Source organism: Meles meles, chromosome 15, assembly GCF_922984935.1.
Source record: "Meles meles chromosome 15, mMelMel3.1 paternal haplotype, whole genome shotgun sequence".
Classification (NCBI taxonomy): domain Eukaryota; kingdom Metazoa; phylum Chordata; class Mammalia; order Carnivora; family Mustelidae; genus Meles; species Meles meles.
The window spans coordinates 11,082,260-11,105,120 of record NC_060080.1 but is presented as its reverse complement, the minus strand read 5'-3'; the positions used below and the strand labels follow the sequence as shown (position 1 = coordinate 11,105,120).

Below are 22,861 nucleotides of genomic sequence, written 5' to 3'. Positions count from 1 at the left end.
CACGCTTCCATTGCCCTTAGAATTAACTAAGAGAAGCTTTTGCAAAAGATAGGTTGTTTCCCGCCGATGCCAGTGCCTTCCTTAACCCCACATGCAGAGTCTTACGTCTAACAAGGGCTCCGGGATTTTCATTTTTGCAGTAGTGCTCAGTTATTTCAGTGCGGGTGGTCTGAAAATCACACTTCCGACCACAGTGTCCAAGATAAAGGCACCAGCATAGCTGAGTTCTGGTGAGAGCCCTTTCCCTGGTCCATGCTTGGCACCTGCTCCCTGTGTCCTCACAGAGTGAAAGGACAAGGAACTCTGGTGTCTCTTTTAGAAGGCACTAATCCTTTCACAAGGGCTCTACCTTCATGACTGAACCAACTCCCAAAGGGCCCGCCTACTAATGCCATCACTTGGGGGGGGGGTAGGATTCAGCATATGAATTTTGAGGGGATGCAAACATTCAGATTGTGGCCCTTGATATCTAAGATTTTTTTTTAAATCATAATCTTAAATGGGTACAAAGGATAATGTAGTTCTCTGTATTTTAAACATTGACAGTAAAGCAAAACTGTTACATAGCTTTGTATCCAGGGTAATCCACAATAACAGCGATTCGATAACGACCACCGTTTAAAAAGTATAAGAACCTTTAAAAAGTATAAGAACAAGCACATCTTCAGCAGTTAGAAAAGTTGCATCTTTCCTTTCTCTCCAACGATTTGTACTTTTCCTGTTGTCAAATAGAAATATAGCTGGGCACTAGTTAAAGGCAATAAAGACAGATTTTATTTAGTGATAACTACTGCAGCAGGGAGGACAGGGCTCGCTCCTGGAGCTCAGCTTCTCCAAACAAAAGGCAAGAGACTTTCAGGGCTGGGGTGTGCCAAAGGACGGGCCCAGACTGCGCGGGGTGGGGTTGGTGCGTAGGACTGGGACATCCACGTTTGCTGATTGACTCTGACCTGGAAGAGAAACCGGCTTCTGGCATCTTTATGACAGAAGATAGTGTTGGGCATTGGAGCTGGGTGCTCGACCCTCCCACAGGATCCAGAGCAAGGGCAAGTTCTCTGAATGTTTGCATTTCAAAGAGATACTTCCAGGTGATAAGAATGTAAGAAAAAGTAAGATCTTATTCTGTATTGAGTTACTGTTTCAGTCATGCATTTGATCAGAACAACACAGATATGTTAACTTTTGATAAACAAGAATCCTAAAATTAAAATTATGTTTAAAATATACCTCTTAATGAGATGCATAGAGCTTTAAACATTGCTTTTTAAATTAACTTTTGTGCCCTTCGATGAGTTACTTATTGCTAGATTGAAATTGCATTCCACATCGGTTCTTTCCACTTCATATTTTTATGGGTATGAATATTTAAAACCTTGTTCACAGTGGTTGGGGAAAGAGTTTGTCCTAGGAGGGCCACTCAGGTGTCTGCCTTCCGTTATCAGCCAAAAAATCACATCATGATCGATGGTTAAAAATTATTTTTAATGATTTATCCACTGACAATTCTATTAGATCTTTCATAAATTTTGTTGAAAGTACAAGAACTGGAAACCTTGTGACATGAAATAAGAAATTCATTATCTAGTTGCTGGAGTCCTGTCACACACCAGTATTTTCGGTTGTCCCTTGTTTTGTGCTCTGGAACTTTCTAGACTCCAGGACGATGTGGCACTCAGATTCAGGAAGAGTGTGATGCATGTCTGTCTTATTTAAGGGGAGCGAGACCTATGTGAAAGGCGAGCTGAGAAAGAGAATAGGTTTGACACCTTGACCTCCAGAATGTTCTCAAGATCAGTTTTAGGACAGAGGATTTGGTAAGGTGAAGATTTAGAAATGGATTCCCTTAGAGCCATCTGCACTGCTATACCCTTCAGGAAAGCTTCGTGTTGTACTGCTGGCACACGTACCCCAGCTGAAGACCACTGGCCCAAGGGAGACCGTGTAAGTTCCTCACCGTGGCACCCTGGGCACCCCAGCCCCAGCCTGCTTCTGCGTCTCTTCCCCGAAGGACCATCTTCTGCCCAAGCACACGCAGTTTCCGTTCCTGCCACCACAGGCTTCTCCTTGCTCCTAGAACAGTGACTGTCTGGGTCTGGCATGGGAGTTAGACTGGAGAAGGAGGCGTCTAGCCTTTCGTGGCAAGTGGTTTAGCCGGGGGGGGGGGGGGGGGGGGGGGGGAGCCGCGGGGCATCAAACTCCTGGGATTGTTCGCTGTTTTTCCAAAAACGCTTCTTCCTTTTCCCCCGCGAATACACTGTTAGCCGCTGCTGTGCCCCTACCCCTCTGCTCCCCTTTCTTTGGGGCAGTGAGCTGCTGGCTCTGGGGGAGGGGATTCTGTGCCTCAGCTGTTGTAGAGTCACAGGCACAGAACGTTTTCTCTCCTTTTTTTAAGATTTTATTTATTTATTTGACAGACAGAGATCACAAGTAGGCAGAGAGGCAGGCAGAGAGAGGAGAAGCAGGCTCCCTGCAGAGCAGAGAACCCAACATGGGGCTTGATCCCAGGACCCTGGGATCATGACATGAGCCGAAGGCAGAGGCTTAACTCACTGAGCCACCCAGGTGCCCCAGAACATTCTCTTTTATAAAAGCCTTTTTAAACTTCTCGGGCTGCTGTCTCTGCCTGAAATCAACCCCACCTGCTTCATCCACAGGAATTATGCTCAGTCTTCAAGTCCTGGTTCAGCTTTTCCCTCCCTTCTAAAGACTCCCTTGCCTTTCTAAGACAAACTTCTTTTTCTTGATGCACCCACGTCCTTTGTTTGTACTTGTTGCATTTTATAAGCGCTTATCTTTGGGTTTGGCGTTCCCAGGATGATGGATGTTCTTCCCAAGTGGAGGTCGGGTCTTCATTACCTTTGTATGTCCTGTACCAAGGCCAGGGCTAGCATATGGTAAGTGGGGGAGTGTCCCTGCTTGAAAAGGAGGAGGGGGAGATGGAAGATTCTCTGTCTTCCTCCCCCTCTGCCCTTCCCTCTGCTTGCGAGTGTGTTCTCTCTCTCTCTCTCTCTCTCTCTGTCTCAAATAAATTCTTAAAAAAAAATCTGCTGAGCAAAATTGATCAGCTGAAGGAAGCTGTAGATGAGGAAAGTTGTCTCGGTGAATTTGGGGTCAAGCCGTCACCTGAAAACGATAGTACTGATCCTGTCAACTTCTGCTTGAGCTCCTTCCGCTGGCGCCTTCCCAGCCCTGGTGGTGCAGCCTTGTCCCATCAGCCTGACGGACAGGCGCACCGTGTAGTCACTGCTGCTGGGTTCCTCCTCATCCCCTGACAGCCCTTCACATGCACACTCTGTTCTAACCAGCCAGCCGACTCCCAGCTTCCCCTCTTGCTCCTCCGACCCACGGCTCTTAGAATGCTTCTCCCGTCCTCATGCCTCCTCACAGCTGAGCATTCCCCTCAGGAGGGGCCGCTGTTGGCAGGTATCTCCCCGCCTCCCCGCCTCCCAGCAGCTCACTTCCAGGCAGGACCAGGCTCCCCTTTTTTCTTTTTTTTTAGATTTTATTTATTTATTTATTTGACAGAGAGGGAGAGAGAGATCACAAGTAGGCAGAGAGGCAGGCAGAGAGAGGAGGAAGCATGCTCCCCGCGGAGCAGAGAGCCCGATCCGGGGCTCGATCCCAGGACCCTGAGATCTTGACCCGAGCCGAAGGCAGCGGCTTAATCCACTGAGCCACCCAGGCGCCCCTAGGCTCCCCTTCTGAGGCCTCTACCGTGCCTCCTCCTCACCCTGTTGCTGTTTCGTAAGGATCACGCTGCTTTGTCATGTCTTTTCCCTCTCTCTCTTTCAGCCTAGCCTTTCCCTTTCCCGGGGGCAGGGACCTGGTCTAACTCTGTGTCGCCAGCACTGAGCCCAAGGCTGCATGCGTTCACCCAGTGTGAATCAGAGCAGTACGTGCCACGGGATCGCCAGTTCAATATCCTTGTGTCTCTCCTGGGCGGCCGCACTGTGCTGATGGCATATATTGGGTCTCAGTTTGTTCATTCATTTGTTTCAGGTCCTTTAAAATATCCTCTTGCAATCTTAGTCTCCAGAGGCCTTCTCACAGGAACAGGTCATTGCCAGGCCTGTGGCGAACTGGAGTCTCTGGGCCCAGTCTGGACCACAGGTTTCTAGGGATGCCCGGAGAGCATGTCACTTCATGGCGCTTCTCAAGGTTCTCGTTCCCCTCCTCTGTTGATCAGAGTTGAGGGATTTAAGAGTTATTTTCTGTTTGTCTGCCATTGCTGGACATTGTTTAGTGCCAGGAAAACAGAGATTTTAAAAAACACAGTTTCTGGGGTGCCTGGGTAGCTCAGTAGGTTTACCATCTGCCTTTGGCTCAGGTCATGATCCCAGACTCCTCAAATGGCATCCCGCATCGGGCCCCCTGCTCTGCGGGGAGCCTGCTTCTCCCTGTGCCTGCTGCTCCTCCTGCTTCATGCTCTGTCTGACAAATAAGTAAAATCTTTAAAAAAAAGAGAGAAAAAGCACACAGTTTCTAGCCTGGAGGACCTCCTTGTTTAGTCAGGGAGACGTACAAGTACCTGGATGATTTGAATGTGGTGTAATTCTTCTTTGATAGAGGTAGGCACAGAGCGCTTTAGGAACGCCTTGAGTGTTTATGACCTTGGGGAAGAGATCATGTCAGGGATGTGTCCAGACGTGTGAGCTCAGAACTGACTCTGAAGGCACAGATGAAGGGAGACTTGAAAAAGAATGACATTTTTACTCCGATACCTACAGGTTCATATTTTTCTTCAAAATAAGATTCTTCGACAGTGTGTTTTTAAGCAGGAACTGAATAAGGCAATGTTACAGAATTGCAATCCTCGGTATACGGGTTGCCTTCTGTGGCTTCTAATTCCTGTACCTCAGATTCCGTAACCAGCCTGGCACTCAAGGCCACTTACGGCTTATTCTCAATTCTCCTTTCCAACTAGAGCTGTTTAATATTGTAGATCAGGGGGTCAACCAGCCTTGGCCCACAGGTCAGATTCAGCCCCCTGGCTGTTCTTGTTACAGCCCTTAGCTCTGATTTGTTTTACATCTTATTTATTTATTTTTTTATAAACATATAATGTATTATTAGCCCCAGGGGTACAGGTCTGTGAATTGCCAGGTTCACACACTTCACAGCACTCACCATAGCACATACCCTCCCCAATGTCCATAACCCCCCCCACTCTCCCTCCCACCCTCCCCCCAGTAACCCTCAGTTTGTTTTGTGAGATTAAGAGTCACTTATGGTTTGTCTCCCTCCCGATCCCATCGTGTTTCATTTATTCTTCTCCTACCCCCCTCAACCCCCATGTTCCATCTCAACTTCCTCATATCAGGGAGATCATACGATAGTTGTCTTTCTCCGATTGACTTATTTCACTAAGCATGATACCCTCTAGTTCCATCCACGTCGTCGCAAATGGCCAGATTTCATTTCTTTTGATGGCTGCATAGTATTCCATTGTGTATATATACCACATCTTCTTTATCCATTCATCTGTTGATGGACATCTAGGTTCTTTCCATAGTTTGGCTATTGTAGACATTGCTGCTATACACATCCGGGTGCACGTGCCCCTTCGGATCACTACGTTTGTATCTTTGGGGTAAATACCCAGTAGTGCTATTGCTGGGTCATAGGGTAGTTCTATTTTCAACATTTTGAGGAACTTCCATGCTGTTTTCGAGTGGCTGCACCAGCTTGCATTCCCACCAACAGTGTAGGAGGGTTCCCCTTTCTCCGCATCCTCACCAGCATCTGATACCTAGGAATAAACCTAACCAAAGAAGCAAAGAATCTGTACTCAGAAAACTATAAAGTACTCATGAAAGAAATTGAGGAAGATACAAAGAAATGGAAAAATGTTCCATGCTCATGGACTGTTTTTACATCTTTTTAAGGATTATAAGGATTATCTTTTTCTTTTTTTTTTTTAAAGATTTTATTTATTTATTTGATAGACAGAAATCACAAGTAGGGAGAGAGGCAGGCAGAGAGAGAGGAGGAAGCAGGCTCCCCGCAGAGCAGAGAGCCCGATGCGGGGCTCAATCCCAGGACCCTGGGATCATGACCTGAGCGAAAGGCAGAGGCTTTAACCCACTGAGCCACCCAGGCGCCCCAAGGATTATCTTTTTTTTTTTTCCATTTTATTTATTTTTTCAGTGTAACAGTATTCATTCTTTTTGCACAACACCCAGTGCTCCAAGCAAAACGTGCCCTCCCCATTACCCACCACCTGTTCCCCCAACCTCCCACCCCTGACCCTTCAAAACCCTCAGGTTGCCCCAACCTCCCACCCCTGACCCTTCAAAACCCTCAGGTTGTTTTTCAGAGTCCATAGTCTCTTATGGTTCGCCTCCCCTCCCCAATGTCCATAGCCCGCTCCCCCTCTCCCAATCCCACCTCCCCCCAGCAACCCCCAGTTTGTTTTGTGAGATTAAGAGTCATTTATGGTTTGTCTCCCTCCCAATCCCATCTGGTTTCATTTATTCTTCTCCTATCCCCCTACCCCCCCATGTTGCTTCTCCATGTCCTCATATCAGGGAGATCATATGATAGTTGTCTTTCTCCGATTGACTTATTTCACTAAGCATGATACGCTCTAGTTCCATCCACGTCGTCGCAAATGGCAAGATTTCATTTCTTTTGATGGCTGCATAGTATTCCATTGTGTATATATACCACCTCTTCTTTATCCATTCATCTGTTGATGGACATCTAGGTTCTTTCCATAGTTTGGCTATTGTAGACATTGCTGCTATAAACATTCGGGTGCACGTGCCCCTTCGGATCACTATGTTTGTATCTTTAGGGTAAATACCCAGTAGTGCAATTGCTGGGTCATAGGGTAGTTCTATTTTCAACATTTTGAGGAACCTCCATGCTGTTTTCCAGAGTGGTTGCACCAGCTTGCATTCCCACCAACAGTGGAGGAGGGTTCCCCTTTCTCCACATCCTCTCCAGCATCTGTCATTTCCTGACTTGTTAATTTTAGCCATTCTGACTGGTGTGAGGTGATATCTCATTGTGGTTTTGATTTGTATTTCCCTGATGCCGAGTGACGTGGAGCACTTTTTCATGTGTCTGTTGGCCATCTGGATGTCTTCTTTGCAGAAATGTCTGTTCATGTCCTCTGCCCATTTCTTGGTTGGATTGTTTGTTCTTTGGGTGTTGAGTTTGCTAAGTTCCTTATAGATTTTGGATACTAGCCCTTTATCTGATATGTTGTTTGCAAATATCTTCTCCCATTCTGTCAGTTGTCTTTTGGTTTTGTTAACTGTTTCCTTTGCTGTGTAAAAGCTTTTGATCTTGATGAAATCCCAAGAGTTCATTTTTGCCCTTGCTTCCCTTGCCTTTGCCGTTGTTCCTAGGAAGATGTTGCTACGGCTGAGGTCGAAGAGGTTGCTGCCTGCATTCTCCTCAAGGATTTTGATGGATTCCTTTCTCACATTGAGGTCCTTCATCCATTTGGAGTCTATTTTCGTGTGTGGTGTAAGGAAGTGGTCCAATTTCATTTTTCTGCATGTGGCTGTCCAATTTTCCCAGCACCATTTATTGAAGAGGCTGTCTTTTTTTCCATTGGACATTCTTTCCTGCTTTGTCGAAGATTAGTTGACCATAGAGTTGAGGGTCGATTTCTGGGCTCTCTATTCTGTTCCACTGATCTATGTGTCTGTTTTTGTGCCAGTACCATGCTGTCTTGATGATGACAGCTTTGTAATAGAGCTTGAAGTCCGGAATTGTGATGCCACCAACTTTGGCTTTGTTCTTCAATATTCCTTTGGCTATTCGAGGTCTTTTCTGGTTCCATATAAATTTTAGGATTATTTGTTCCATTTCTTTGCAAAAAATGGATGGTATTTTGATAGGGATTGCATTAAATGTGTAGATTGCTTTAGGTAGCATAGACATTTTCACAATATTTATTCTTCCAATCCAGGAGCATGGAACATTTTTCCATTTTTTTGTGTCTTCCTCAATTTCTTTCATGAGTACTTTATAATTTTCTGTGTATAGATTCTTAGTCTCTTTGGTTAGGTTTATTCCTAGGTATCTTATAGTTTTGGGTACAATTGTAAATGGGATTGACTCCTTAATTTCTCTTTCTTCAGTCTTGTTGTTGGTGTACAGAAATGCAACTGATTTCTGTGCATTGATTTTATATCCTGACACTTTACTGAATTCCTGTACAAGTTCTAGCAGTTTTGGAGTGGAGTCTTTTGGGTTTTCCACATATAGTATCATATCATCTGCGAAGAGTGATAGTTTGACTTCTTCTTTACCAATTTGGATGCCTTTAATTTCTTTTTGTTGTCTGATTGCTGAGGCTAGGACTTCTAGTACTATGTTGAATAGCAGTGGTGATAATGGACATCCCTGCCGTGTTCCTGACCTTAACGGAAAAGCTTTCAGTTTTTCTCCATTGAGAATGATATTTGCGGTGGGTTTTTCATAGATGGCTTTGATAATATTGAGGTATGTGCCCTCTATCCCCACACTTTGAAGAGTTTTGATCAGGAAGGGATGCTGTACTTTGTCAAATGCTTTTTCAGCATCTATTGAGAGTATCATATGGTTCTTGTTCTTTCTTTTATTAATGTGTTCTATCACATTGATTTGCGGATGTTGAACCAACCCTGCAGCCCTGGAATAAATCCCACTTGATCGTGGTGAATAATCCTTTTAATGTACTGTTGAATCCTATTGGCTAGTATTTTGGCGAGAATTTTTGCGTCTGTGTTCATCAAGGATATTGGTCTGTAGTTCTCTTTTTTGGTGGGATCCTTGTCTGGTTTTGGGATCATGGTGATGCTGGCCTCATAAAATGAGTTTGGAAGTTTTCCTTCCATTTCTATTTTTTGGAACAGTTTCAGGGGTATAGGAATAAGTTCTTCTTTAAATGTTTGGTAGAATTCCCCTGGGAAGCCATCTGGCCCTGGGCTTTTGTTTGTTTGGAGATTTTTGATGACTGTTTCAATCTCCTTACTGGTTATGGGCCTGTTCAGGTTTTCTATTTCTTCCTGGTTCAGTTGTGGTAGTTTATATGTCTCTAGGAATGCATCCATTTCTTCCAGATTGTCCAATTTGTTGGCGTAGAGTTGCTCATAATATGTTCTTATAATTGTCTGTATTTCTTTGGTGTTAGTTATGATCTCTCCTCTTTCATTCATGATTTTATTTATTTGGGTCCTTTCTCTTTTCTTTTTGATGAGTCTGGCCAGGGGTTTATCAATCTTATTGATTCTTTCAAAGAACCAGCTCCTAGTTTCATTGATTTTTTTCTATTGTTTTTTTGGTTTCTATTTCATTGATTTCTGCTCTGATCTTTATGATTTCTCTTCTCCTGCTGGGTTTAGGGTTTCTTTCTTGTTCTTTCTCCAGCTCTTTTACGCGTAGGGTTAGGTTGTGTACTTGAGACCTTTCTTGTTTCTTAAGAAAGGCTTGTACCGCTATATATTTTCCTCTCAGGACTGCCTTTGCTGTGTCCCACAGATTTTGAACTGTTGTGTTTTCATTATCATTTGTTTCCATGAATTTTTTCAATTCTTCTTTAATTTCCTGGTTAACCCATTCATTCTTTAGAAGGATGCTGTTTAGTCTCCATGTATTTGGGTTCTTTCCAGCTTTCCTCTTGGGATTGAGTTCTAGCTTCAGAGCATTGTGGTCTGAAAATATGCAGGGAATAATCCTAATCTTTTGATACCGGTTGAGACCTGATTTGTGACCCAGGATGTGATCTATTCTGGAGAAGGTTCCATGTGCACTAGAGAAGAATGTGTATTCTGTTGCTTTGGGATGAAATGTTCTGAATATATCTGTGATGTCCATCTGGTCCAGTGTGTCATTTAAGGCCTTTATTTCCTTGTTGATCTTTGGCTTGGATGATCTGTCCATTTCAGTGAGGGGAGTGTTCAAGTCCCCTACTATTATTGTATTATTATTGATGTGTTTCTTTGATTTTGTTATTAATTGGTTGATATAGTTGGCTGCTCCCACGTTAGGGGCATAGATATTTAAAATTGTTAGATCTTCTTGTTGGACAGACCCTTTGAGTAGGATATAGTGTCCTTCCTCATCTCTTATTATAGTCTTTGGCTTAAAATCTAATTGATCTGATATAAGGATTGCCACCCCAGCTTTCTTCTGATGCCCATTAGCATGGTAAATTGTTTTCCACCCCCTCACTTTAAATCTGGAGGTGTCTTCGCGTCTAAAATGAGTTTCTTGTAGGCAACATACTGATGGGTTTTGTTTTTTTATCCATTCTGATACCCTGTGTCTTTTGATTGGGGCATTTAGCCCATTAACATTCAGGGTAACTATTGAGAGATATGAATTTAGTGCCATTATTAGCCTGTAACGTGACTGTTACTGTATATTGTCTCTGTACCTTTCTGATCTATTACTTTTAGGCTCTCTCTTTGCTTAGAGAACCCCTTTCAATATTTCCTGTAGAGCTGGTTTGGTGTTTGCAAATTCTTTCAGTTTTTGTTTGTCCTGGAAGCTTTTGATCTCTCCTTCTATTTTCAATGATAGCCTAGCTGGATAGAGTATTCTTGGCTGCATGTTTTTCTCGTTGAGTGCTCTGAATATATCATGCCAGCTCTTTCTGGCCTGCCAGGTTTCTGTGGATAAGTCTGCCGCCAATCTAATATTTTTACCATTGTATGTTACAGACTTCTTTTCTCGGGCTGCTTTCAGGATTTTCTCTTTGTCACTAAGACTTGTAAATTTTACTATTAGGTGACGGGGTGTGGACCTATTCTTGTTGACTTTGAGGGGGGTTCTCTGCATCTCCTGGATTTTGATGCTTGTTCCCTTTGCCATATTAGGGAAATTCTCTCCAATGATTCTCTCCAATAGACCTTCTGCTCCCCTCTCTGTCTCTTCTTCTTCTGGAATCCCAATTATTCTAATGTTGTTTCGTCTTATGGTGTCACTTATCTCTCGAATTCTCCCCTCATGGTCCAGTAGCTGTTTGTCCCTCTTTTGCTCGGCTTCCTTATTCTCTGTCATTTGGTCTTCTATATCACTAATTCTTTCTTCTGCCTCATTTATCCTAGCAGTGAGAGCCTCCATTTTTGATTGCACCTCATTAATAGCTTTTTTGATTTCAACTTGGTTAGATTTTAGTTCTTTAATTTCTCCAGAAAGGGCTTTAATATCTCCAGAGAGGGTTTCTCTAATATCTTCCATGCCTTTTTCGAGCCCGGCTAGAATGTTCAGAATCGTCATTCTGAACTCTTGATCTGACATATTACCCATGTCTGTGTTGATTAGGTCCCTAGCCTTCGGTACTGTCTCTTGTTCTTTTGTTTGTGGTGATTTTTTCCGCCTTGTCATTTTGTCCAGATAAGAGGATATGAAGGAGCAAATAAACTACTAAAAGGGTGGCAAAGACCCCGGAAAAATGCGCTGTAACCAAATCAGAAGAGACCCCAAATTGTGGGGGATAGAAAGGGGATAAAAACAGGTTCTGAAAAAAAAAAAAAAAAAGAGAAAAAAATTTAAAAAATAAAACAAATAAAAAAATATAAAAAAGAAAGAAAAAATATATATATTTAGATGAACTAGTCAAAAAATGTTAAAAAAGAAAAGGGTAAAAGTTTTAAAAAATTTAGCAGAAGAAGAAAAAAGAAAAAAAAAATTGAAAAAAGAAAAAAAAATTGAAAAAAGAAAAAAAAAATTGAAGTAGCCGCAAGACTAAAGAATCATGGGGAGAAAGCCATGAGTTCCATGCTTTGCTTTCTCCTCCTCTGGAATTGCTCTGCTGTCTTAGGAATTGAATCTGCTTTCTCCTTGATAGATGAACTTCGTCCTGGCTGGATATTTTGTTGATCTTCTGGGGGAGGGGCCTGTTGTAGTGACTCTCAAGTGTCTTTGCCCGAGGCGGGATTGCACCGCCCTTACCGGCGGCCGGACTAAGTAATCGGCTCGGGTTCGCTTTTGGGAGCTTCTGTTCCCTGAACGCTTTCCGTAGAGTTCCGGAGGACGGGAATGAAAATGGCGGCCTCCCAGTCTCCGGCCCGGAGGAGCCGAGAGCCTGGGGCCCCACTCCTCAGTGCGCCCCCAGAGGACAGCACCCAATCACTCCCGTATCCCCAGCCTCTAGCCGCACTCCGAGCTCACCCAGCCCGCGACCAGTTCAAGGTAACCCTGAGCTGAGAGTTCAGTCCTCGGCTCTGTCTCTGCAGCCGGCTTCTCCGTTCTAATACCTGCGAGCTCTCCGACACTCCGACACCCCCGATCCTTCTGTGACCTTGCGGGGCCTGGGGCCACGCTGGCCCCGCATGGGCTTCACCCCGGTTTAGCCCCTGGAGCAATGTCCCTCAGTGGAACAGACTTTTAAAAGTCCTGATTTTGTGCTCCGTTCCTCCGCCGCTTGCCAGGAGCCGGCCCCTCCCCCCGCGGTCTATCTTCCCGTCGTTTTAGATTCACTTCTCCGCCAGTCCTACCTTTCAGAAAGTGGTTGATTTTCTGTTTCTAGAGTTGCTGTTCTTCTCTTCGCTCTCCCGTTGGATTTGTAGGTGTTTGCAATGTTTAGATAAGCTATCGAGCTGATCTCCTGCTACCTGATGTAGTCTCAGGCTGCTACTTCTCCGCCATCTTGACTCTTCCTCCCAAGGATTATCTTTTTAAGGATTATAAAACCAACCCACCCACCAACCAACCAACCAGCCAACCAAAGACTGTAACAGACCATTTGGCCTGTCAAGCTAGTGTATTTTCTACTCTTTCTAACTGCAGTGTCCCCTAGTGGTTATCCATGTATCGTATACCACGGGCTTCCCCCCTCATCACCCCCAACTCTGCTGCTGCTCTTCTTCCTTTTGAAAATGGGGTCATTCATCTGTTCATTCACTTCCACATTCAACAGATTGGGCAGTTGTTATGAATGAGCTACCATTCTGACTTTGGGGTTCCGGAGTATAACAGTGAGAGACAGCACATGGAAACATAACATGTCAGTTCTGAGGAAAAACTAACACAGGGCAAGGGGAGAGAGAGGGGCACCGGTTAAGGGTGCGGGGAGGGCCAGCTTTTCTAGAGTGGTCGGGGAGGCCTCTCTGGTGAGGTGGCATTCGAGCGAAGTCCTGAGGAACAACCGTGAGGATACCTGGGGAGCATCTCAAGCAGAGGGACCGATGGGTGGACAAGCACAGAGGGACTGCACGGAAGCCTGTCTGTCTGGTGTGGAGCAAGAGTGTCAAAGAAAAGGGAGGAAGAAGGATTAGACAGGGAGGATGAGCGGAAGAACAAATCCTAGCGGGCTTCATAGGGCATTGAAGGCTGAGTTTTTACTCTTCGTGAATTGGGAAACTGTTAAATAGATTTGAGCAGAGGAATACCATAGTCAGATTAATGTTTTTTAAAATATCACTTTGCTTCTGGGTAATGCTGGAATACGCAGTTTGCCCCAGGATCACAGTGGCTTAACACAATGACGGTTCGTGTTCCTTCCTGCTTCTGACCCAGGGAGAGGCCGTAAAGGGCTCTACCGCAAAGCCGCTAGCGTCCAGGCTGATGGAAGCTCTCCCGTCTCGTGTTGGTGCCATCTGGGACCTGCACCGTGCGGACTGCCCTGGCTGGGAGAGAACGGAGGCTGGGTAATGACACGTGGGAGTTATTATCTTGCCTTGGCTCAGAAGAGAAATGTGTCTCCTCGGCTTTGACTTCCTTGGCTGGAACGTGGCTCATGGTAGCTGCAAGGGGATTGACAGCGGTGGTGGGGCCCGTGGGATGCTTCTGCTGGGTGAGCACTGTGCTCTCTGCCCTATTGGGAGACCAGTTAGAACCAGCACAGAACAGGAGAGGCGCTGTGGCTTAGCCCTGAGGGGTGGCCTTGGACGTGGGGGAAACTGGGTAGAGTTGGAATGTCTTTCCAAGGTGGACCCAGTAAGATTTGCAGCGATCAGGGACAACTCCTCGATTTCTCCCCTTCCCACCATCTTATTTCTTACACTAAATAGGATTTCTTTGAGCCTGGCTCATGGTTTCTCTGATTTTTCCACAGGGCCTACAAAACAGGTGCTGAATACATACTTACTGGGTACCAGAACAATCTAGCCACTTAAGTTTATTTTACAAAATCTACATTTTTTTTAAGATTTTATTTATTTATTTGACAGAGAGAGAGAGAGATCGAGATCACAAGTAGGCAGAGAGGCAGGCAGAGAGAGGAGGAAGCAGGCTCCCTGTTGAGCAGAGAGCCCTATGCGGGACTCGATCCCAGGACCCTGAGATCATGACCTGAGCCGAAGGCAGAGGCTCAACCCGCTGAGCCACCCAGGTGCCCCCAAAATCTACATTTTTAAAAAAATAGTTACCAGTTGCTATCAGGGAATAGTTTTACAAAATCTTTGATTTCTCATTATATAAATATGTGTATGAATGATATGTTAATGCCATGGGCTTCAAAGTAGAAGGTTAAAAATAAGAGTACTTTGTGGCTGCTAGGGTCAGTGAAGAAATTGTGGTTTTTCACCCTGGTGGTACATTTTGTCAGTCTTTTTGTCTTTTACTACTTGTTTTCTCTATCATGGAAGAGTTTAAGGAAAATAAGTCTATTAGGTTTATTCCCTGCGAAACTTGTATTTTTTTTTTTCTTTTTAAGTGGGCTCTGTACCCAGCTGGAGGCCAGTACGGGGCTTGAACTCATGACCCTGAGATCAAGACCTGAGCTGAGATCAAGAGTTGGTTTCCTAACCAACTGAGCCATCCAGGTGCCCCAGAACTTATATTTCTTAGTCTCACCCTATAGTCTTTCAGTGACAAACCTGTTTTTATAAAGAGCGAAAAGCTTAAGTGTCCAGTGAATCAAAATGCCTAGTCCTTCTATCCTTGTCATAACATCACTCTGCCTCTTGTACAGGTCCCAGCTCCCTCAGGAAAATTAATTTAGGGTTGCATTTGTTTACACTCTATATTCTTAGTAACTGTTGGGTTATTTAGTTACTTTGGAAGATTATTAAAAATAAGGGGTGGGGAGACCTTTTCTGATAACATTGGTGATAAGGTCCAATTATTTAAACTCCCAGGAAATTCACTTGCCTCTAGTGGCCATTCTTTGGCCGTCCCGTAGCAGGTTCCAGGAAAACACAGATGTCGGTGCGAGGCCTAGACTCAATATTGCTGGGCAGCTGGAGGCTCCGTGCACAGAAGCAGGCGCTGATGCACTCGGCGGTTGGGGCAGATGGCCCGCTGGTGGACGAGCCCGTCCGAAGAAACAGATGAGTCCAGGATGACTTGGATGTGTCTCAGTGTTGAAAAAGGAGTTGGAACGTGCCTTGCCCAGAAGAGAGGAGAGAGCATTTTGCTGAGGAAAGATACCTAGTGACACCAGGAAATGATGAAAAGTTGGGGCGTATGGAGCTTAGAGTGGGGCTACAATTATATTTGAGACTAGAGGGGTAGCTGGGAGCCAGCTCGTGGAAGTCCTAAAGTACCATACCAAGGGATTTTCCAAGCTTATGAAAAGGTTTTTTTCCAGAAGGGATTACATGGCAAATTGATTAGGAATAGAAACAAGACTGACCGGTAGAAGGTGGCCTGTGTACTCATCAGTTGGTCACATTACAAGTCAGCTTCAATTTGTTGACGCTTATGGCGGGTAAGGCATTTGCTGATTGTTCTACACATGATCTCATTTAAATTCTGGAAATGACATTGTATGGTAGACATTTTTCACATTTCACACATGCGGTCAGCTTGCCTCGTCCCCCAGCAGTGAACGGGAAGCAGGGGCGAGTGCTCTTCCTCCTTACCGGCAGCTCCAGGGTGGCCGACAGTGGCACGTTAAACCTTGGACAGCCACGATCGCATCTGGACCTGTCCCAGGGCACAGAGACCACCCGTTTCTCCCAGGACGCTGCTCCCTGGACGTGTGAATTGCCCGCCCTGTCCCTGCTCTCTTGCCTGTCCGTGGCTGAAAGTCTTCCACACCCCTCAGTTGGCTAGGAGAGAAGAGCCATTTGGGCAGCTGGTATAGCCAAATCGTCCCCAAACCCGACTTTCTTGAGGAGACATATATGAGTGACTAGAAAGGAAGGGTTCATTCCACCATAGTCTCATTTGTCTTTGCTCCTGTGGAGCGTCCAGCCAGCGCGCACCCATCATCTCTGTGAGAGCCTGTGAGGAGGTGGACACGGAGAAGTTGGAGCTGTGTGATGTGCGGGGAGGGGGCAACCAGGGCACCGGGGCTGGCTTTTACTCTTGTCACTCACTCGAGGAACCCCAGCATATCACAGAACCCCCCCTGGGGCTCAGTCTTTCCATCCATGTGATGGGCAAAGTCAGGAGGGCTATCCAACTCTGCAAGTTCTATTATCTTCTATTTCTCCACCACAGAAAAGAGTTCACAGTGTATGCGAGGGAAGAGAAAAACGTGAGGGATGCTTGCCCGTCAGTGGGGGCTTCTGATTTTGTCGTACGTCACGAGTGCTTGGAGGTAGCGATCTGGCTACAGGGCTCCCTGGAAGCTGTATGTGCAGGGCACACACTGAGTTACAGTTCAGCGGAAATCGTACTTTCCTCAAGTCGCTTTTTACCCATATGAATATGGGGTGAAGAAGATGTCAGCCATGTGCGTTACACAACATGAATGCTGATAGAGTGACTTGGAGCTGCTGGGAAATGCGAGGTTAGGAGTGGCTGGCCTCCTAGCACGGTCACTGACGCCGTGTTGTGATGCCCGTGGCACTTTTCAGAATAGCCAGAGACACACAGTAACTGATTTTTAAGAAATAATAGTGAAGATTTTGTCCCGGGACTCTATCTGTTTTTATTTTATTTATATGAATTAACATGACATCCTTTGACTCCTGCACCCATAACAAAATGACTGTCACATATCAGAATTCAATAAATACTTGGTAGGTAAAGAAATGAGTACGACATTATTTTAGAAAATTTGGAAAGTTGAGAACAGAATTGCTCATAATCCCAACACGTTAACATTAAGTCAATAATGGGTGTGTGTGTGTGTGTGTGTGTGTGTGTGTGTGTGTGTTCAACTGTACACACAGGGTTAGCTTGGACTTTAATAAAGCATGGCATACACCATTTTATGATTTCTGATTCCTTAATTTTAACATTTTATGATAAGCACTTTCCAAATTGCTGTCCTGGTTTCATAGTTCTAATTTTAATGATGGCATTGTGTTGTATCTAGTAATTTATCATAAGTTAGTTACCATTTCTTTTATTATCAGGCAGTTAGATTGCTTTTGAGCTTTTATTTTATAGTCTTCCAGTTAAAATCTTCATGCCTATACTATTTTCCTCTTTTTAATTATTTCCTCACAATAAATGATCAGCACTGGTCATTGTGGTTGTAGAAATGACTGCTCCTTTTTTCACTGTAACCAGTACTCTCTGTCTGAATGCTAGTTTCCTCATATCACCACCTACATTTGCATATTAGCTTAGCATTAAAAACAAAATCTATATTTACTAATTTAATAGCACCTATGGTCCCTCATGTTGTTGTTTTCCTCACCGAAGGAAAGCTAATATCACATAAGCCTGTTCGTTCGTTCAAGTCGTCTGCTAACCTTCCACTTTGGTTCTCTCTCTACTGTCTCATGAAATACGCCGTCTCTGATAGCATGGGACTGGCTTGTCTCACTGGTCCAATCCCTTTTTGTGTCGCAGCTTTCCGTGGAAGCACGGAAGGAGATGACCGAGAAGGCTCTTCAGACAGTCAGACATTTTATTGAGAAACCGCGGAAAAGAAATTCAGAAGACGACACACAGGAAGCCAGTGACTCTAAACTGACCTATACAGATGCCCTGAATCATCTGGAGAAATCGCTCGCCCACCTGCAAACCCTCACCCACAGCTTCCTTGTTTCTCTGAAGACTAGTGAGCAGGTAATGAAGTGAAGACTTGGTCCCCGTGCTCGCTCGCTCAGAGAACACAAGCACACGCTTTCATCTCTCCTTGCAGGCCATGTTAGTGGGTTTACTAGGGTTTGCAGTCTTGCAGCTGTCTTTGAAGATGGTCCTCAAGGCTTTGTCTTTTAGCTTCTTCGGTCTGTCTTGTTTTGTCTTGTTCTGTCAGTTTTCAGTTCTTTGGAAAGGATTTGAGACCACTTATGGGGATTAGTCCCTGGCAGGGGTGAGGCGGGAGGGGTGGGGGAGGGAGTCCTTGGAGTTGAACCCAGGTTGGGTGCCTGGGGGAGGGAGCAGTCACTAAAGCTGAGAAACCATCAGGACAGTTGTTTGCAAGCCCAACAAGCTGATAGGCATTTTGCTCTCTCAACTAAAAATGATAGGTTTTTTTTTCTCCCTTATTTTCAGAAAAATTCAGAAAGAGCCATCCATGCCTGCTTCAACAGGTTTCTTTTAGTTTATATGCACTCGTCTTTTTTTTTCTTAATTTCTTGCTTTCAATGTCATTTTATTATTGATAAGAATTTTTTTGGCTAGTGAAGTTTTTCCTGCTTGGTGCTTGGTTTCCAGTCGCGACCCTCATGGTGTCTCCGAAAATGCTCTCAGGGGAGTGGGGAGCCACTGCCCAGGAGCGGACGGGAGGCCCAGTGTGTTAGGACAGCTCAGGGAAACCCTCTGTAGCTTTTGTAGCTTTTCCTCTGTGCCGTCGCAGCCAAGGGAGTTTTAGCTCTTCTTTCCCATAACTGAGAATTTGACAGATCCATTCGTAAGCGGTTTCATATAGGTGAAAACAATGTTTAGATGTCTAAGTAATTTTGCATTTGCCCCTTTAATGTGGATGGTAAATGAAACCATAAGTGGCCACTAATCTCCCCTTTTCTTCTTCTCAAACCGTACATGTTGATTGAATTGTATTCTTGGCATGTAAAGAACTATTCCTGATAGAACGATGGGTCAGTGGAGAGCAGTTCAGATAATGAACAAATGGGAGACTTCAAAATTTGTATGAGACTCATAAATGCAAAGCCCTCATGGAAAAGATGATGGGAAGAATTCAGAAGTTTGATAGCAGTTTTATTTCATTTTGTGTTTTTCAGTGCTATTAGCCTGTCTAATCACATTAAATGACGTACAGGCAATAGAAAAGGCTTTGCAGGGAACAGATTGGCTTTACCAACCCGGATTTTATCCTACTGACATGTACGGTGCTATAATCTGTAATTATGAGAACTGTGGTAAAATTGGAATTCTTCAAGTAAAAGTGATTATACTTATTAGTATAAAAAAATCAAATACTTGTCTTATTTTTTTAATTAAATATACTGTGCTCAAATCTGGAGAATTGTCATTCCTCTCTTGGAACAAGTATTATCTTTGAGTGACTAGAATAATGGATACGAGGCCAAGGGGATCATTAACAGAAACAGCTGTTGGTTTCAACTAGGCTGTGATTTAAAGCTACCAGTGGCTGCTTGCAAATGCCGTTCAGTCAGACCACGGATAGTCCCAGACAGCAGACTCCTGTGGACCTGTTGTGATTTTATTCAGGTGCTTTTCATAGCAAACACTGGAGATCACTTTCGGCCTCATACATTTGTCCCTTTTACGTTCAGGCCTTAATTTTCACCTCTTTCGTTATACGCCAGTGAAAGAAGATTCCCCTGGACCCTAGGTTTAGCGCAGTCTTAACTAGAGGCCTTTATCCCGTGCAGGCTCAGGTCCCTCCTGCTCAGGATGGACACGAGCAGCTGCTCTGTTGCACACACGGGCACCTTCTTCTGTTAGAAGTTTCACAGCAGAGAGAAGAGTAAAACGAAATGTCCTGTGCCCAACTCCCAGCTTCACCAGGGATCAGAACACGACCTCTCTTCCTGCATACTCCCACCTAACCTCACCCCGCCCCCGCAGATTATTCTAAAGAAAATCCCGCTTGTTGTTTTACTTTATCCATAAATACTTGCATATCTCTTTCTAGAGGATACGTGGAAACACATCACGACAACATGATCACGATGAAAAAAATTAACGGCAATTCTTTTTTTTTTTTTTAAAGATTTTATTTATTTATCTGACAGAGAGAGACACAGCAAGAGAGGGAACACAAGCAGGGGAAGTGGGAGAGGGAGAAGCAGGCCTCCCGCTGAGCTGGGACCCCGCCCCCCCCCCAATGCGGGGCTCGATCCCAGGATCCTGGGATCAGGATCTGAGCTGAAGGCAGATGCCTCACGACTGAGCCACCCAGGCGCCCCAACAGCAATTCTTTAATGCCACCAGCTATCCAGCTTTTACACGGTGGGTCTGAAAGACTAGAGAGGGTCTTCAGGATAACTTGAGAAACTACACGCACCCTGGAAAGCATTCTTAACACTGAGTGACGGTGTTCGGTGTGATGAAAACCAGTAGCTCGTGGCCTGTTTTCGCCCATTATTTGTTGTCACATTCGTTCTTACAGACATTATCAGAGGAGGGGGCGGTGTGGCCCAGGGGCGGGGAGATGGAGTCTTTCGGATTCTGATCCCCATTCCCCAAACCGCTGGCTATGTGACTTTGGGCATGTTACCGTACATCTTAGGTTTCCAGTTTACTTTTCAGTAAAATGGAGCTAATTAAAATTCCCCACAGGGTTATTAGGAGCGTTCAACCAGGTGACACCCGTGTACCACCTGGGTTTGCGAGCAGACACTCGCCGGTCTGAGCTGTCATGTGGTTGTAGCCCAGTCACAATGACAGAGAAACTTACACTTCACGAGCTTTACTTTGGGCTTGACGTTGTGCTGGAGGCCTGACTTCTGTATTCTCTCATTTCATGTTCACGACACCCCTAGTCACAAGAATTTCTGTCCACACCCTCATTCTGCAGCCACGGAAGGCCCACAGACTACAGACTACGCTTCAGGGTGAAGCAAGGATCTGTCCTCAAGCCTGGTGTCCCTGGAGCCCAGGCTCTTACCAGCCACTGCCTGTTCTTCAGTGCGGGTTGGAGAATCTTCTAAACGTGCTTTTACTGTGTGATGTAGACGCACTGGGTTCCTGTTTGATTCTCAGGCGTCGCATGCCGTGTCTTTGCAGGAAGTACTGCGCAGGTATGGCGACCTCTATGACCTGTCCCGGTCAGAGAGAGGGAAAGTTCATGACCAAGCTGTGGCCATGTGTCTCGACGGTCTGCCCCTCAGAATGATTGAGCAGCTGCTGCAGGTGGCCGTGGGCCCTCTGGACATCTCGCCCAAGGACGTGGTGCAGAGTGCAGTAGGGAAGATCGTGTCCGCGTTGAGGTAAGCTACAGAGGTGATGGTTTGCCAGGGGTAGCGCTCGTTTCACGGTAACGAAGAAGGAATTGCACGTGTGTAGAAGCATTTTATAAACAATGAAGTACTTTATAAAAGTGAGAGATGATCGGGAGATCTCTCAGACTCTTGGGTCTTAAGAGATCTTGAGAATGGAGAAGAATGAAAATGCTTCACCACCGGCGTTGCGTGTAACGCATCCTGAAACAAACTTCTAGCTCATCCCACTTCTCCTCCGGCCCCAGCTAATTCTTGGAACAGGGAAAGGCCAACATAGCCTGTGCAGGCGGTACTGAATGTCAAGCCATCTTGGGAACCCAGGTGGATGTTGGCCTCTTGCCTTTTCTACTTCCCCTGCTCTGTAGAGGCTGCAAAATGGTTCCCAGAAGCTCCCCTTGACATACACAAGGCAAGGCTCACCACAGACTGAAGGAGTTAGACATCTGCTAAGTGTCTCCGAGTTTTATTTACCTGCAGTTAATGGCATGAGAGCAGCAGTTGCGAGCTCTGGCTGTGTCGGTGTGCCCGTGACTTCCTGGGAGCGCATCCGGGAGGGCTGGGGAAGAGGGGAAAGTTAAACTCCGAAGAGAATGAGGCATGAAGTGCTTTCTGTGAATAATGCAATTAGGCTGAAAGATTCGGTTGTGTTTAATGTATTCTCCTTTTAAGCCTTCTTTGTAATTCTGCATTGCTCTTGAGGAACTTTTTGATTAAATGCATGTCAGTTTTCCACAGCCGAACTGAAATCAAATGAGCCTTTATCAGTTTAATTACCCTCGCCTCATACAGTTTTCACCTTAATGATCTGCGCTATCTGGTCATTTGAGAAAGAGAGAGAGACAGAGAAATAAAATATCATAACATTTTTTAAGAAATAAAAAATGTCCAATTAATAAAGCTTTGTTCTATTATTAGCTTATTGTGTTTTGGTGGTGGTGGCGACTGTGAGAGGTCCCTGCTCGCCTCCCTGGGGCTACGACAAGCACTGGGCGGCCGTATTTTGCATCTTTTGATCCATAGCTATCTTCTGATTGTTTCTTAAATCAAGATTGAGATGAGCCTCCCCAAAACAAACATTTTGAAAGCTTCGTACTTTGACGAATTTAGTTTATTTCCTAAAAAATTACATTGTCATGAATAATTAAAATATCATATGATATTTTTACAGTCATAAAATCCTGACATAAATTATACTTCTCCCTCTTTCCCTGCACCCAGTTCCATTTGTAAAGACAGCGCTTCTCTTATAAATGTTACGCTGAGCACACGGAAGACGTTCAATAAATGTGAATTAGGTCTTTCTGCGGTGGGAGCCAAGGGAGCTTCAGGACTTCAGCCACCTCCTTTTCAAAGGAAAAGAAATTGCTATTGATGGCATCCGTAACATTTACCTTCTAGAAAGTTGGTACAGTTGAGTAAGCCTAGAGCAACAAAGGCACGTAACAAACTGAATCCAGCAGTTGATTTAAATCCTGTCACTTAAATTATTCACTCAAAACTTTTCTTCGATTGCTTTTTCAAAATTCAGTGACGTCCTAGACATCCACATTTGTAAACTGGGCATGGTAATAGTACCTCTCTCGTAGCCTGCTGGACACTAATTGGTAGAAGGTATAGAAAGCACTTGCACCTGGTAAGTACCACGTAAATACTAGGATTTTTTTTTTCTTAAGTCCATCTGGAGAATTTAGATGATGATA

General features: G+C 44.8%; 1 protein-coding gene across 2 annotated transcripts in view; it reads left to right on the top strand.

The window, feature by feature from the left end:
• The window catches only part of NBAS (NBAS subunit of NRZ tethering complex), a 339,756-nt gene that overhangs the window by 265,932 nt on the left and 50,963 nt on the right, over window positions 1-22,861 (top strand). For both annotated transcript variants that reach the window (XM_045979111.1, XM_045979112.1), the window contains 2 exons: window positions 17,638-17,856; window positions 20,947-21,149. In XM_045979111.1, the coding sequence (XP_045835067.1) occupies window positions 17,638-17,856; window positions 20,947-21,149 (422 nt within the window). The remainder of the gene's footprint in view (window positions 1-17,637; window positions 17,857-20,946; window positions 21,150-22,861) is intronic.